General features: G+C 42.1%; 1 protein-coding gene across 1 annotated transcript in view; it reads left to right on the top strand.

The window, feature by feature from the left end:
- Positions 1-1,092: 1,092 nt before the first annotated feature.
- Positions 1,093-16,843, top strand: part of LOC146867502 (opsin-VA-like) — a 345,134-nt gene continuing 329,383 nt past the window's right edge. The window contains exon 1 of the mRNA XM_085606191.1: positions 1,093-1,456. Within this exon, the coding sequence (XP_085462317.1) occupies positions 1,093-1,456 (364 nt within the window). The remainder of the gene's footprint in view (positions 1,457-16,843) is intronic.

Below are 16,843 nucleotides of genomic sequence, written 5' to 3'. Positions count from 1 at the left end.
AAGTATACCTCGGGGAAGCCTTTGATTTATTGACATGCAAGCAAGCGGTGTGGGAAAAACTGTAGAAATGTGTAATGTGTAGCGGTGGTTTGCATGCTGCATGGTGTTTGATGTTATGGTGATCTATTTAATTTGTGAGACCACATACTACCATCTGCCCCTGTGACGGCACGTGGCCCCCATTAAAAGCCATACACACTTTGCGAGTTTTTCGTCATAATGGATCTGCAAGCTTCCCCCGGGCCGGGATTCCCACTTGGCATTTTTCCTAAAGGAGTATTTTGCAAACTTTTATTTCGTAAATTATTTCGGTGACTTGCTGAGTGCTCCCCTACATAAACTGTCCCTGGCTGTTTTGAATGGTGCTATTTAACTAACAATGTCTGTCGTGCGTGTTTTCGCTTGGGGGGCACGCCTCCCATGAGTGTGGTTCCATTCCAGTTTTGCACTGTATAGATTTTGAAGTCCTTGGGCTTTTTAACGTAAGCCTCGACCCCACTGCAGTTCCCTACCAATTTGTAATGCTGAATGACTAGTGTACAGTAATTCGACGTGGGTGCGCGTTTCCTTTGTTAGCTCAGCCGCACCGCGCGCCTCCCCGACGCCGCTGCTTGATTCTGGGCTGCTAAGCAGCCGGCTCTGCATTCACTTCTCACTCGCTTCAAACAAGCGGCGAGTGAGACCACCCCCTCCCCTCTTCCAAGAAGGCCGGGTTTCTTTACCTCTTTCTTTGAAGGATGGCGAGCAAAGTCTTGCGCTTTACTACAAAAGAGACATGCTCACGGACAAATTATTTATTGCTCTTGGCTGTCACTGGAAGCATCTCGAGGAGGAAGCTGGCGGCTCCCGCCGTCCTGCGTTGGTGCATGCAGAGATCAGCGGCCGCAGCGCCTTGATAGAGAGAGGGGGGGGATACCTGACGCAGACAGGTGCGAGCAGCACCTTGGGCACGCGCCCTCGTGACTAAAACTGCATACAACTTTTGACGCTCACGAGGGACAGCCATGTGTTTGCGAATTTCTGAACTGTACCCTTAACACGGAGCGCGCCAGGCGCCAGCCAAGTACCCCTTCGCTTCAAGGCGCTCAAGCGATGGCTAGGGCTGAAGTACTTGCGAATGTATCTCTCCTCCCCGAGTCACCGGAGGACACCACGCCGTGGGACCCCTTCCAGCGGCCGCTGACGACGGTGCAGCCCTGGAACTTCAAGTTTCTGGCGGCGTTCATGTTCTTGGTCACGGCGCTCTCGCTCTCAGAGAACTTCATTGTGATCCTGGTGACGGTCAGGTTCAAGCAGTTGCGGCAGCCGCTCAACTACATCATAGTCAACCTTTCGGTGGCCGACTTCCTAGTCTCCCTCATCGGCGGCAGTATCAGCTTCTTGACAAACTCTCAAGGTTACTTCTACCTGGGTCCCTGGACCTGCATGCTCGAGGGCTTCGCCGTCACTTTCTTTGGTAAGAGTATTTAGTTACATGATGCTGCATGCATGATCGTCACAAAACCTGCTTGCAGTTTGATGTTTTTGGAAAGATATATAGGGAAAGAATTCAAAAGTTACTTAAGTTGTCAAACGTTTTGGTAACTGCTTTCTCAACGGTTCGAAATGACAATATTATTAGTGATTATTATATTAACAAGGATCGGCAAAGCCAATAGGTTTGACTTTTTTATGACCTTTGCTTGCAAATGTGTATATACTTAACATCCACTTAAATACTGGCATACATCATGCACATATGCAAAAATAGCATCATGTCAGACCAGCCGAACATCGCCACCCTTTCAACGAAACATGCTACACAGCTGTATAAAATCACACTGGGTAGGATTTGACAAACATTTCCCAGTGCATGCTTTTAAGACGCTCTTAGTAGCAGTTGGAAAGTATAAAATTAGATAAGTATTTTAAAAAACACTACTTCTTACAGAGCACGGTCTTTGCTTATTACAGTTGCTATCCTCAGGCATACAGGTAGGAGGACCTCATGAGTGCAGTAAAAACTTACTCCAGGAAACATTTATTTTCAGAATAAGCCTCCAGCAGCTAGATTGAAAAGCAACACAGTGTGACTTTACTTAGGCAGTGAACTTGATGGTTTGGAGGTTAAGTTACGGCATTTAGAAGTGTGACATAACGTCATGAGGCCATGAGGACACAATGAAAGGGGAGTCGGATGTCCTTTTTGATTAATTATAAAACAAATGTTATTGGTGTCCTTACAGTGATAAATATTGTTTCAGAGTAAATAAAGTGTTGTATGATATATAATTGCTAGAGTATTTGTAAAGTACAGCCACTTCCCTGATGATCACCGCATGAATACAACATGGAATGCTGACATAAATATTACTTTTGCGCAAGAGTGATCAGCACACACGATTTTCTTGTTCATAGACATATAATGTGCATCATATTACAATATGGGTTGCACAAACTTCAATCAAACATTCTTTTTTTTTTAAAACCTCTTTTTTCAGATCTTCTTAAAATCCGAATTTTTCAAGTAGCCAGTGTGTTTCGTCTCTTCATGAAAGACTTCTTCAGGGCTCGATTCATTGTCCAAAGGAGGAAGACCTTAAAAACCATGCTCCTTCATATTGGCCATGTCCTCCCCAAAAAAATATATGCACCATGTGACACAATTCTCTCGTCACTGTATCAGCATCTCCCTTATTTTGTTGGTTATCGATCTCTCAAAAGGCGAATCTTTGAATCGGCTGTATGCACAAGTTGATGTGCACCATTAATACAATTGCGATGCCATATAGGCTTTTGAACAAGCCATTAAAGAGAATTTTCAAGAAACAGACAGACATAATTACAAATCTCGGGATTGCCAAAATTCTGCAAGTATATTGGGGCCAAGTTACATTTATTACATCCTATATATACCCCTTTAAAAAGGAATTAAAAAATGTTTCGTCAAATAAGTTTAAAAAAAAACAAAAAAACACAAAATGAAGCAAACTTTGTGGAGATCTTTCATCGCAAGGGCATAAGAGAATGGCGACTCAGTCAAATTGACCAAGGGGGAAACAAAGCTGCCATCAACTGATTCCTAAACGGAATCTAGTCAGAAGGGGCCTATCCCTAGCACGTAAGGCAAAGTCTAACTATGGCTCTACTCCAGGGGAGATTTTGACCATAACGTACTCCTAGATCAGAATTTTAGTAAACTCCCATGATTCCCGCTCCCGTTGCGTCAGGGACAAAAACAAGTTCTTCAGCCCTGACCTATCACCCTTTAATATACATGTTGGATTGAGGAAAATAGATGGTCTTCCCAAGACGATACATATCATGTTGATGTATTGTAACCAGGGTATACAGCGCCCCCTATCACAAGATAAAGAGTTGTGTATAATTCCTCTATTGAGTACAGCCGAGGGGTTACTCTGAACGGAACACCGCAACAACAGTGGAGCAAGATTTATAAGGTCCTAGACGTACTCCAACTCCAGTTCCTCATGTAATATATAAGAAAGGGAGATAAGCGGGAGACCAAGTAACTGCCTACATACTCTGTTCTCTTTGAATGCTTTCAGCCTTTTTATATGCCCATATACCCAAACCCTACGTTAAAACCAGTATACACTTCATCCAGTACACTTCTAAAAAAGGACCAATCAGATTTATGCCTGTACAAGAGGTTAAATTATTTTAAAATCCAACACTACGTACAAAATATTTCCTAACCATAGAAAACACATGGGTTCCATGATCCTAGAGTCAAAGGTAACCCTCAAATAAGAAAACGTCTGTGCTTTAGAGATGTTCTATAAATATGTGTCTCATTTTAGTACGAACTTGATCACACTCCATCACAAAAGTTTTATTTGCATTAACTTCCATCTTAGCACAGGAATCCCCTCACTAAGAAGAGAAATACTTTCTCCTTTATCAGAGGAGATTCTTAGTAATTGTTTGCCTTTCAGTAAAAAGATTTGGATGTGGAAGGAGGGGATACTTCTGAGACTCTATTTAAATGAGGATGGGCTCGCGGGGCACTTCTCGGGAGGTCATAGGCAGAAGAGTGACTGCTCAACTGAGCATGCCCAGGGAGACATCATTAGAAGAGCCTGCGCTAAAGAAACACAGCTCACTAGAGCATGCCCAGGATATAATTTGGCGAGTGCAACGCTCATATGGGAGAAATATTGAAACACCAGTGATCCTCATTGTACACCTTCCTAGTTGACTGGACTAACAGTGCAGAGCCTTATCATGTTGCAGCACAAGTTTTATAAAAAGTGAGAGTGAAGAGTTACAAGTGAGCAGGCAAAATGCTGTCACTCATGATTCTTCACAAGCCAAATCAGTGTCCTGTGGGCTCACTCTCAACGGGTAAAATAGACGATGGTAGAGGGGCTGGCCCACTGCCCCCCTCTATGTATTCTGTCCTGTGGGGTGATCTATAATGTGAATGACACAACAGATAACCAATGGCTGATAGAGAGATGGAGTTTTGCCCCTTTCTGTATAGATATATTCTTTATGCAGACATAGATTGCAATAGTTTATCCATGAATAGCGCAGGCCCATTACACACCAAGCCTCATAAGTTGGGGAGTGATAAGACAATATCAACATTAATAATAGATGTACTAACAGCAACTTGAGCTATTTCCTGCCACTTAAATAATATGCTGTGTTAGGTATCGAATTCTTTTATGCACGTGTACGATGTTATTCGTCCACAATATGTTGGTGTTTAATTTTTCCATTTCTTCCAAATGAAGGTAGTATGTATTTGTTGATTATCTCTGAGAGAACAATTAGTTCTCGATATGACACATTCTTGAGGCAGTCTTTAAACATGTACCCTAGAGCTTGCCATGATATTTTATGCAAGGAGGATTGATACAAGCTGTCAAGAAGCATGTTCTAAGCGCCATTTCTTGATTGGTACACATAGGCAGGAGCATGGGGTAGACGTGAACAACAATGCTGTCTTCAGATGTACATAAGTTGTAATGGGGGAGCAGCACGGAAACATGAGCTGAGATCTAGCACGCAAGCATACCCTTTGATTGGGCATGTGATCAGGCAAATTTCTCTATCAAGTTGATCAGATATTCAGATTGGTGTTGGGAGCTGGAGGACTATGGCCAGCACAACGATAACCACACTTCCAAAGTGAGTTTTAGCATTTATGCTTTGATTGCATTTGTTCCCGCCTGGAAAAAAAACAGCACTGGTACTTCCTACAGTTTGTCACCAACTCTTAATTCTTGCTTTCCTAACAGTTTTGTAAAATATTGCTTTGTCTACATAATCAGATGGGTATGCATGTTTAACAAATGCCTCCCTACCCTGTTGGTCTATAAGTAAATAACAGACCGTTAAAATCACAAAGCCACCGTGGACAGGCAATTCGGCAGACAACAGAAGTAGCTTGGCCTTCACATATGTAGGGACTGGATTAATAGAAGACTAGGATGCATTGAATGCATTTTAAGAGCAAATATGAGGTAGTTAGATGGAAACTGATGCCCAACTCACTTGAAGGCCAACCCAACTATTATATAGCACTAACATTGCATTAGTGCTTACTCCGAGAACCCATGGAAATCCTAAAGAACAAGACTTTGGGGAGGGCGGCACCATTTTAATAATATCTTCTTTCAGAATACACGTTGACAAGATAATGCTTGTGTCCATTAAGCAGTGACATTGTTGATGCCCTGACATTTTCCCACTTCATACATCCACCCCTTCATTTGCCTATAGTGCAGTACCACTATGGTTCCCCAGGCCCCCCACACATGTTTGTTCTTTTGTGGCTGGCCATAGGCTCTATATGTTGGGAGATCAAGTGCCATCCAGTGGTCCAATCCATGAGCTCAGATTTCCAGGTCAGGAGAGTTCACGGTTGGCTATTCATGTGTGATATCCCTTTTTGCAATTATAATACCAATGTAGAAAAGTGTCTTTGTGTATCTCTTCAGATCTACTTCAATTAAGACATTGAGTAGGGTCATCTTATGTGAGTTATATATAAATCTCCCCAGTGTGTGTGACATTTTTTTGTGTTACCCTGCACCAAAAGGTCTGTATCACAGGACATACCCAGGAAATGTGGATGAAGTCATTCTCTGACTTTTTGCATCATAAGCATTTTGGGGAGGAATTTTGCACTCAGCAACCAGAGTATTTATTGTGTCAGGTGGTATATGTTTGAATTGAACCAGTCAGAATAGGGCAGAGAGTGTCACTTCCATCTGGACCATTAAGCTGTTGCATATCTCCTCCTCGTCAAGTGGGCCAATGTCTGACTCCCACGTCTCGTGTGGTGCTGGGAAGTAGTCTGGAGGGTAACTGACGAGTGAACAGTTTAGCTGAGCTATCTGTGTCTACCCATATCATCCATCAGCAACCGTTCTTTGTGCAGATTAAATTCTAGCACAGTATCAAGTGGTTTTAAATACGGGGAGAGGACAAGCCACACCTGGAGATACCTGAAGAACTGTTGCTTGTATATGTAAGAACCTTAGATTGGAGGCCTACAAATGAGCAGATGGTGTTGTCTGTCACTATGTCTTCTAGTTTGGAAATGTTAATGGCTTCCCACCCTCTTAAGCCTTGGGGAGAGTCTACTTTGCCCTGTGATGAACCCACCCACACAGGGTCTCCCCTGTAAGATATCTGTACAAGCCAGTGCCCTTCAGGGCATTCCTTGTCTGAATTACCATGGATGCAACTGGGGAGAAATCAGGAGGGTAGGTCCCTCCCTCTCACAAGGAGTGCGCCATCCATAGACCATTGCGCATCTGGTACATTTAATAGTTTGTGTACCTTAGTGGCCCCTGTTCACAGGGACGCCAATGGCACACAATCACGTCACTCCCTCATATGTTCTGTTCTCTCTCTCTCGCAGTATTATGACTTTGCCCAGCAAGCATGTCCCACATTTCACTACTTGTGTCTTACTTTCCTCATGTTGTATTTGTGTATCTCTCTAGGATACAGATCCCCACTTGTCTCAACATTCATACAGGTCCCCACATGTCTCAGCTTTCTTAGTTCAACTGAACAGAGGTGTGTAGGCATGTTTTAAACCTCCTACCAGGATAGATGCCTTAGAGCCCTTTTCAAACCTGACAGGACTGCTGCACTCCAACTATGCATATCAGCTGCTTCTTCCATTTCAGAAGCTTAATACATTGAGGCCTCTTCAGCCACTTTACCTAAAAGATATGGTGGTAGGGAAGATGCCATAAACACTAAGATAGACTATGCCAATGCACAACATGATGGTTTGCAAGTGACAGAGATAAAAAGCTGCATTGGTTACTGAACACAGTTTTGCACATCATCAGTTGTTTAAAAAGGAGAGGCCATATAATTATAGCTTTTTACTGGCTGCTGGTTACTCAAAAAATTTATTGAAAGCTTGCTTATCTGTTCCTTGGGTGACATATTGATATCATACCCTCCTACGTCACAGGGAGAATAGTGTTCTGTACCACCAAACTCAAACATGCAGGTGCATGCATAAATGTTCCTGGTTTAAACTTGAAGAGATGGAAATGCTTCCGGAACCAAGAGGGCATCACATGGAGCAATCATTCTATTGACATCCGCTCACCTGTACCCTTACTTGTTTTCTGAGAGACCCTAAAGTTCTACCTGTTTTAGTTGGCTCTTGTACGATCAGCACAACCAGGTCTATTTAGGTAGTGGGTGTTTTTATGAAAGCTGTTAGCCAGTTAATGGACACCCAGTTTCTGACTCTTAGTTGTGTGAAGCTTATCGGCCTTTACCATTGAGATATCTAAGACTCTGGTAATTCAAGGCCAGAGCAAAGCAGAGTGGAGAAAGAAACCTTTACAGTGTGCAAGAGAATAAACACAGGTCTAAATGGCAGACCTTCTGAAGCAGTCCTAAACAGCATCATATTATTATGCTTTCATGCATGTCACCGGATTCTCTGCAGTTGTTGTCAAATGCAAAGTATTTTTTGGTGTTGCTGCTCTTTTTGTATGCTGATGTGATTGTAACATGCTTTCCAGTTCCTCTGTCTGTTTGGCATACATTGATTAACACCTCACTGTGGCCAAGCTGCTTCCGTAGCTCATGAAAAAATATTCAAGTAATCACTTGTAGAATGAAACTGATATTAACTACAACTTTCTTGAAGAACCCTTCAAATATTGCTGTTTGTCTCCTCCAAGGGTAAATAAGTGTTGAGTCTGTTTCTGCCTCAACACATCAAATCATCATTGAACAGAATATTTGAAGCAAGCAACAGTCATGTTTCATGCTTTCATGTTGCACTGGAACTGCTACTTTGGGAAACAACCTTTACAACACAGTCATTACAACACACTACCTTTACAACACAGTCATTACAACACAACATCCTTTACATCGCATGCCATTACAACACAGCAATTACAACGCATGTCACTACAACGCATGTCATTACAACACATGTCACTACAACGCATGCCATTACAACGTTTTATAAGGTAAGTAATGGGGAATAGTAATTTTTAACCCTACACTATCCAACACATACCCTACTTTTGCACTCACTGGAGTGGGAATAGTAATTTTTACCCCTACACTATCCAACACTTACCCTACTGTTGCACTCACTGGAGTGGGAATAGTACATTTTACCCCTACACTAGCCAACACTTACCCAACTGTTGTACTCACTGGAGTGGGAATAGTAATTTTTACCCCTACACTATCCAACACTTACCCTACTGTTGCCCTCAAAATAATATGCGTTGTACTAGTATGCATTTTAATGGTATGCATTGTAATGGAATGCGTTGTAAATGTAGTTTCTAAAAATGACTTGTGATGGCATGCGTTGTAAAAACATGCGTTGTAATGGCTGTTACGATGTAAAAACTGCATTGTAAAGGCATGCGTTGTAAATGTTTGCGTTGTAACGTCATACATTCTGCTACTTTGCATTCCACAGACAAACATCTCAGCATCATGGATGGATGGTAATAACTACACACCATGTTAAATCTTTGAAAGGTGTTTTATGTGTTATTAATTTATATGGTTCAGGTATTCTTTGTTAACATATGAGATTTAAAGGCATTTTCTGGACTGATTGGCAGTTTCTCATCCAATCATTCTCTGTGTGACCGGCTTTCACCGGCTGTATCACAACCCGGACTTCTAGAAGAAGGAAGACAGCCAAGGATCTTCCCTGTCACACACATTGTTAAATCTATACATTGAGCAATTGGGAAATTTCATGACTTCTTTCTCTATTGATAATCATCCGGGAGCACTCATTTTTATATCTGATTGTCTACGTTCAAGGATAACACTGGTGGATTGTGCTGTCCTGAGCAAAATAACACCAGGATTGTACATTGCATTCTCAAACTGAAGGCCTTTGAAAGAGACCACATGACCTCGGTGAGCCAAATAAAAACTTCCAATCCTATATCTCCAGAAAAAAAATACACTCTGAAATTTATTGTCATGAAGCTTTGGTCCATGTGATAAAATGCTCAAGGTTGAACCATAAGATTACATCAAATCTTTGAAAATATGAGACTGCGTCAGCCAAAATCTATTTTTAAAACTTGCTAAATGGGTCAAGCATCTTTACTCAAGAGAGAACATTCAGAGCTATCACAGAAAGACAAAAGAGATTCAAATATGCAAGGAATCTTTAGTTACCTGATATCTAACCCTAAATCTTTTCCAAACAGGATCTCTGAAAGAGCCCCACGAGAGGGCAAATGATAATGTACCACTCCACTAATATGAAGAGTTTCAGTGCCTCTCTATGCAGTTTATCCCATCACATTGAGAATTGCTTTAAAAAATCTTTATATTGTGTTTAGTTCGATTAAGTCAAATACCCCTAGTTACAGAGTAATACATGACATTTGCTGAGAATACACATGTGTAAAACAGTGTTGTAGTATTTCCTTTTTGAGCTAAGGGGGACTGGGTTGTACTTACTGTATTCTTAAAACTACACCCTCTACCCTCATTGGCCATTATTGCTTTTGTTTATAGTTATCACTTATGAGCTCTGGAGTTATCATCTTGGTTTCATTCAGCCACATATTTGTAACACATTTGTATGAGTGTGGCTGGGGAGAGGCAAACTCTTTTTTCTATTCCTGTGTTGTGAAGTTGAGAAGATGGCTCATGATATATGCAGCCGTCGGCTAAAGTTGTGGGCAAAACAGTAGGTAAGGCAATCTGCTGTACTAGAAAAGCAAAATTTGCACGGGCAGTGATGCTGGAGCAATTTTCAGAATGAGGGTGCTACCCACTTGTACCAGCTTATGAAAATCGGGTTTTTTTCGAAACATCTGGGTTATTGAGCGAGGGTCTTCAAATAAGCCAGACATACACCTTTTAGAGTAATATTAAGGGAAATCTCCCCGAAATATCTTTTATTCATGGCCTCTAGCGGTGGGCTTTCAATCATGCATTCCTAAATATATAATGGCAACATTTGGTGAACTCATGATGTGTATTTTCTCTATTGAACCGGCACCTGTGTGCAGATAAATTACCAGGCACAACAACCTTTGGACAACTAAGAATTACCTGGACTTTGTGAATTCAACTATGGCATAGGTTTCTGCAGTGCCTGAATCTAGTTGCCCTCTTGCACTCAAACATCTGTGTTGAGCTGGATCTCCAGATGCATATATATTTAGAAGTTACAGAATACCTATTGGAAATATTGAGCCATAGCTCATGTAATGGCTATTACAAAAGCAATGTTAGTAGCAAAGACGTTATATATATAAAAATACTATTGCTAAAAAAACAACCCAGCAAAAATAGAGATTTACTTCTGATATACTGTGCATCTAGTTGATATAGTGCCCCCAAATCAGTACTGTGCCATAAAATGAAATTGTACTCAAATATTGAGATCAGGCCATAGATTATTAGGCCATAGAATTTGCAACAGTTTCAATAATTTGGGGTTTAGAGCCTTACTTGAGGTGGTGTTTCCCCTACATATTGTCACTGGCTAACTTTGTTTAGACTTTACACGTTAAATTTGGTTTTCTATCCCTGAGGGCACGACAGCAGGATATATCTCTTTGTGTGTGTGATAACATTTCGATCCAGAGCACCGTTGATTTATTTTGGTTCTGCCCATTATATCAAGATCCAAGACACCGTTTTTTTGTGCCATTGTTGTGCAAGGCTAAAGTGAGACGTCATATGGGTGGTTTAATATTGATGCAGTCTTCGGGCTCACCTGAAATCTGTTCTGAAGTCTTAAATTTGATAAAATCGGTGTTATGCATTAGGAAGAGATATGCATTTGAAGGGCTATTTTTCAATGTTTTAGATACGACTTAGTCCATCTGATTTGGCTTTTTTGAATATTTAACTCATAATTGTTATTTGAAAATTGGATATTGTTTATAATTTTGTACTATATGAAATTTTGCATCTATGTTTTATTTAATTTTCTGTGTGCTTTTATGGCCTTTGGCCGAATAAAGTTTACTTTGTTTTGACTTGAACTAAATATATTGTACAGAAGCTAAGTACCTAAAAAAACTATTACTTTAAAAGACTATTGGTTGACCAAACATGCAACCCTTAATCTCAAGTAATCACTGATACCTAAAATCATTTATTGTAATAACGAAGGCTGCACTGTTATGGGAAGATTCTGTTGATTTTGCCTCTGTGGACTCAGACAAATTGGCCAGTCTATGCACGGAGAGCATATGGTGTGTGCTATTTGTCTATTTTGTTAAAATATTGCACAATTACATTAGTCAATAATACCCAGTCAAATACATACCCCTATGCAAATAATGGAATATCCAAGGGCCTGTCTGCCAGGTAATACCATGAGTCACTAAGCCCTCTCCTAAATACTCAGACTTATTTAGGGACGTTTTGCTTGAAAAACCTATAAGATGTATGCAGCGTCTGTCCTGATTAATAGTAGGTAGTCCCACTTAGACCTCTTCATAACACTCTCACTCATTCATAATATGCCATGTTAGGAACCAAACCTACACAAATTGCTGCTCATGGTGCCACCAAGAATCAATTATTCACAAACCTGTTTTTAAGAATAGCCAAATTCATTGAAAGTTCTGCTGTTAGTAACAGGTACTCATTCAAAACTTTGGGGCTGATTTATACATTGGGGGTACGTATACTCTGTTTCAATGGTGACAGAGTATGCATACCGGCAAGATAAAGGTCTGCAAGCCGAATTTTGATGCCGGCAGACCTTAAGTTTGTCTACAGTGGTGACGTCTCCACCATAGGCATAGCCAAACGTATCTAATGGACCAATGGAGAAATAGCTATACGTCCGCCCACCCAATCAGGTCAATGGACATATAGCCATTTTGTACTGCCTGTCACCGCCATGCAAATCCTGGTGAGAGGGACATTGAAAAGGGCATAATGATCCCCTCTCCATGGGGGATGACAACCAAGGTGAGGGGAGCTTTACATTTTTTATTTTAAAGAGAATCCCATTTCCAAATTTACTTTTTGAAAATAAAAAAAGACAACAGTTTGGTACAGGGCTGCTTCAGCCTGAAACAGCCCTGCACCAAACAGCAAAATGCATTGGCAGTACCCACCGTGACGGCGGTTCCTGTCAATGCATTATAAAAGACTGTGGGGTTGCTGCTCATTTGAAACTGTGGCAGGTGGTCTCTTCATTCAGGGACGGAGTAATTTACTCCATCCCCCTGTATGAATAATGGGCCATTTGCCCATTTATAAATCAGCCCTTTATTCTTAGTAATACCCATTGTCCCTCAGTTCTGTAATTGATGATAGACAAAATCAGTCAAAGCTTAACCAGATTCTCCTAACATTGATATTACCTACAACCAGTCAGAGAACTGTTCAAAATAATAATAGACTCAATCAGAGCTCTTCTGCTCGTAACGCTAAGTGATAGTTAGTGTTTGCATCTGCTATAGTCGCTTAGGGTTATGCTTCTGATAATACTGATCATCCCATTGCTATGTTCCTAACAATACATAGTGAGAAATTCCCATAATATTCTCTTCATAGTACCCAATCATTGATTGATTGATTGATGACTTTATTTGTTAATTACACTTACACTAAAAGGGCTTTTTGGTGGTTTGCACAGCACTCATTGATTGAAACAGGTAGTCTATATGAATTAGGATGGATTGAAAGGATGGGGCCAGACTATATGTAAATTGATACTTGTATAGCGCACTACTCACCCGCAAGGGTCTCAAGGCGCTTGTACGAATACCGCTGTGGAACCCATCCTGGCTTTCCCTGTGAGGCGTCCACTCCTGGGCACCCCCAAGGTGGAGGCCAGGCATCCTTAGCGTTGTGGGGGCCGTTGTGGAGATTAAGCAAGCTATTGCCCAGAGTTGCAGAGTGGGACTCCATGATTGGAATGGCACCGAGGCGAGAATTATCAGGTCCGTGGAATTTTTTAGCCCAAGACCCGCCGAGGCGGGGAATTGAACCCTGGTCCCGGGAAAGACCTCTGCATCAGGGTCTGCCGCTCTAATCATTATGTAACAGAACAAGGTTTTAATGCCTTTCTAAAGTATGATGGCTCTAACTCTTGTGTTGATAATATCAGGAGCTTGTTTTATAGTTTCTTTTGTCCACCGAACCTAAACACTTGTGAACTGTAGTGCTTATATATAATCCACTGTGATCTCTCCAATTGGAGAGATCTTGTGTTTGTATACTGTGCAAAACACTCCGATAGCTACAGGGCTCTTGTCTCATGGAAAGAGTTGTGCTACAGACAAAGGCCCATGAACAGGACTGGTATACACTGGGGGGTAGCTGTTCCTAAGGTCTCAGGAAAGTAGCAACCAAACTTTGATTGGCAGAGAGGAATGGTAACAAGTGGTCAGTCTCAAAGAGGGTTGGATTATAAATAGTGATGGGGAAGCCCTCCTTTTGGATATAGTGCCCTCACACACCCTTGCGAGTGTCATACTTCATCATCGGGCGTTGCTCCTCGTGGGGGTGGCGCTGCAGTCCCCCACGGTCCCCGCGAGAGGGTTCTTTAGTGGAGATCTTTTAAGGAGGCGCCACAGTTGTGCATGTGGGTGTGCAGGTCTGGGGAGGTAAGTGAGTGGGTGAATTAAAATTACCAAACGGTACGTAGAACCTGTGTTTATTCTTGGGTCCGAGTGGTAAGTTAAAATAGATGTCGAACCTGGAGCTCCTCTTGGAAAAAAATAAAGAGGGCGGATGTGTAACTAACCGCTGCTCTCAGAATTAGTGCAGGAGTGAATTAACTACACAAAAAATAGGTCAATGTGTTTCGCGCTCTTTGTTGGTCCATAAGGGATCCATAGGCGCTTCGTCAGGACCGGAAAGCAGGTGAAGTAAAAGAGAATGGGACAGGTCTCAGGAAAAGGAGGTCCTGTAAACCTGTAATACCTCGGTCTTAAGGTGTGTGAGCTTCCTCGCGCAGATAGGGTCTCTCAATGTGGGTTCCTCCGCCCTCCACCTATCTACAACAATACCAAGCCAAGTGTCATTTGTTGAGGAAATAAGCATACCCTCCACACTGCCCACCCAGAGAGCTCATTGATCTCCTGGGTTACTCCACAAATGTAAATGAGTCATAACAAATGTTTAAAAACTATGCATGGAATTATGTAAGTAGTAGTATTTATTTTTTATCTTAAAACTGGTCAAGTCTAGTCATGTAGTGCGAACAAGCTGGTTAAGAAGCAGTATAGTTTTGAAAAATGGCTTGTCAAACATTACTTTGCCATGGATGTATGATGATACAACGCGTACCATCACAACGCGGTATGTTACATCGCGGTCTTGACAACGCAAGTCATTACATCGACTTGCATTGGAGGGCGCTGGATTTAGGAATAGTGTGAATTACTATTCCAACTCCAGTCTATGTACAGTAGGGAAGGTGTTGGAATAGTAATTCACACTATTCCTTAGTCTAGAGCGCCCTCCAGTGCAAGTCGGTGTAACGACTTGCGTTATCAAAACCACAATGTAACCATACCGCGTTGTAATGGTTGCGTGGTAAAGGATGTTTCCCCTTTGCCATGTACTAAGAGATTGTCATTCATTCATTTTATGTTTGTACCTCTGTAAAATGGCTTGGTAAAGATTATGGGGCTCATTTATAACAAAATTACACAGGCGTCACTGCACACCATTTTGCTGCGCCGAGCAGCGTAATTTTTAAAGAACAGTGATGTGTACAATTAGCTGCCATGCGCCAATGCAGGCACCCTAGCACCAGAGTACATTGGTGTCTGTGTTGCGGGGATGATTGTTTTAGTGCAAGAAGGAACACCTTCCTGCACAAAAACAATCATCAATGTTGTTATCCTCTTTCTATTTGTGCTGCAGAATGCAGCATGCATAGAAAGAGGAAAGAATTGGGGGAAATTAAAGTTTTTCTGTTCGTTGCACCTCTTTATTTCTCCCCTGGGGAGGCTTAGGATTCCTATGCATTCCCAGGTTTGGGAAATGTTGTAAATCTAGGAATATGGCAGAATCCATGCGTGTTGCGTGGGAACACCCACAGCAACACCCATGGCACGCCCCTTTCACGCAAAGTGATGCGTGAAAATGTGCCATATTTACAAGGCCATGAAAAGCCATGCAGAGTGGCTTTGTGTGACCTTGTAAATATTGGTCAGCACAGTGTGCCGCCGGTGCGTCCAAAAAAGTGATGCACCTGCGGTGCAAGGGGCTTGTAAACAAGCCCTTATATTTCTTATATCCCAATTATATGAACCCAAGACATCCAAGCAATGTAAGACACAGGGTCTCATTTACAACAAAATGATGCAGTGCGGCCCGCAAGCCATTTTGCTGCGTTGAATTGAGTCATTTTAAAAGCATAGGGATGCATCATATTTACAACAGGATGAGGCATCACTGTTTCTTCCCCTGTGCTGGTGCGCAGTTGGCTTCCATGCGCTAACGCAGGCACCCGTGCACAACGGTGCAAGGGCGCCTGCGTTGCAGGGATGATTATTTTCGTGATGGGACGCTTTCCTGCACTAAAACAATCATTGATGGTGTTTTCCTCTTTCTAAGTGTGCTGCGGGATGCAGCACACATAGAGAGGAAATAACAAGGAGAAATAAAATTATTTTTCCTCTTTGTGCCTCATCACGTCTACCCTGGGGAGGCATAGTATTCTGATGCATTCCAAGGTTTATGAAATGTTGTAAATCTGGGAATGCGGCAGAATCCATGGGTGTTACGTGGGAACACCCACAGCAACACCCACGGCACTCCCCTTTCATGCAATTGATGCGTGTAATGGGTCATATTTACAAGGCTATGAAAAGCCACGCAGTGTGGCTTTGCATGGCCTTGTATATATGGGCCAGCACACTGTGCCTCTGGTGCATCAAAAAAAAAAAATGACACACCGGCAGCGCAAGGGGGCTTGTAAATAAGCCCGACAATGTTTGGCAATGTGTAGTATTGAAACAAAGTTTATCGAGTCAGTCATAAGAGGAAGATGTAGATGTTGCAACAATGGTGGCCCAATTCCGACTCCCTGGTGTAGAGACAGTGGACAAGGCAGCAAGCATCATGAGTGGCTGTGTCACCACTGGGAAATGGCAGAGTTTGTGGATGCATGAAGTGAGCTGCTGCCCATTACTCAAGGCCCAGGTTGCTTGTCTTTGGGGAAAGAAAAGGCAGGTACAGGAAAATATAGCACAACTACTGCGCTTTTTAGGTACTGAGGCAACCCTGTGAGCCCAGTATGTGCCTCCCAGGAGCAGATGAAGCATGTATGGGCACTGGCATCATGAGTCACCATGCTTCCATAGAGGAGATGCAGCACAGATTAGAGTTCCAATTACAGAATTTTATATGTAGACGC

This window comes from Triturus cristatus, chromosome 1_2 (assembly GCF_964204655.1).
Source record: "Triturus cristatus chromosome 1_2, aTriCri1.1, whole genome shotgun sequence".
Lineage (NCBI taxonomy): Eukaryota > Metazoa > Chordata > Amphibia > Caudata > Salamandridae > Triturus > Triturus cristatus.
The sequence above is the reverse complement of the archived record's forward strand: the minus strand, read 5'-3'. Positions and strand labels throughout refer to the sequence as shown.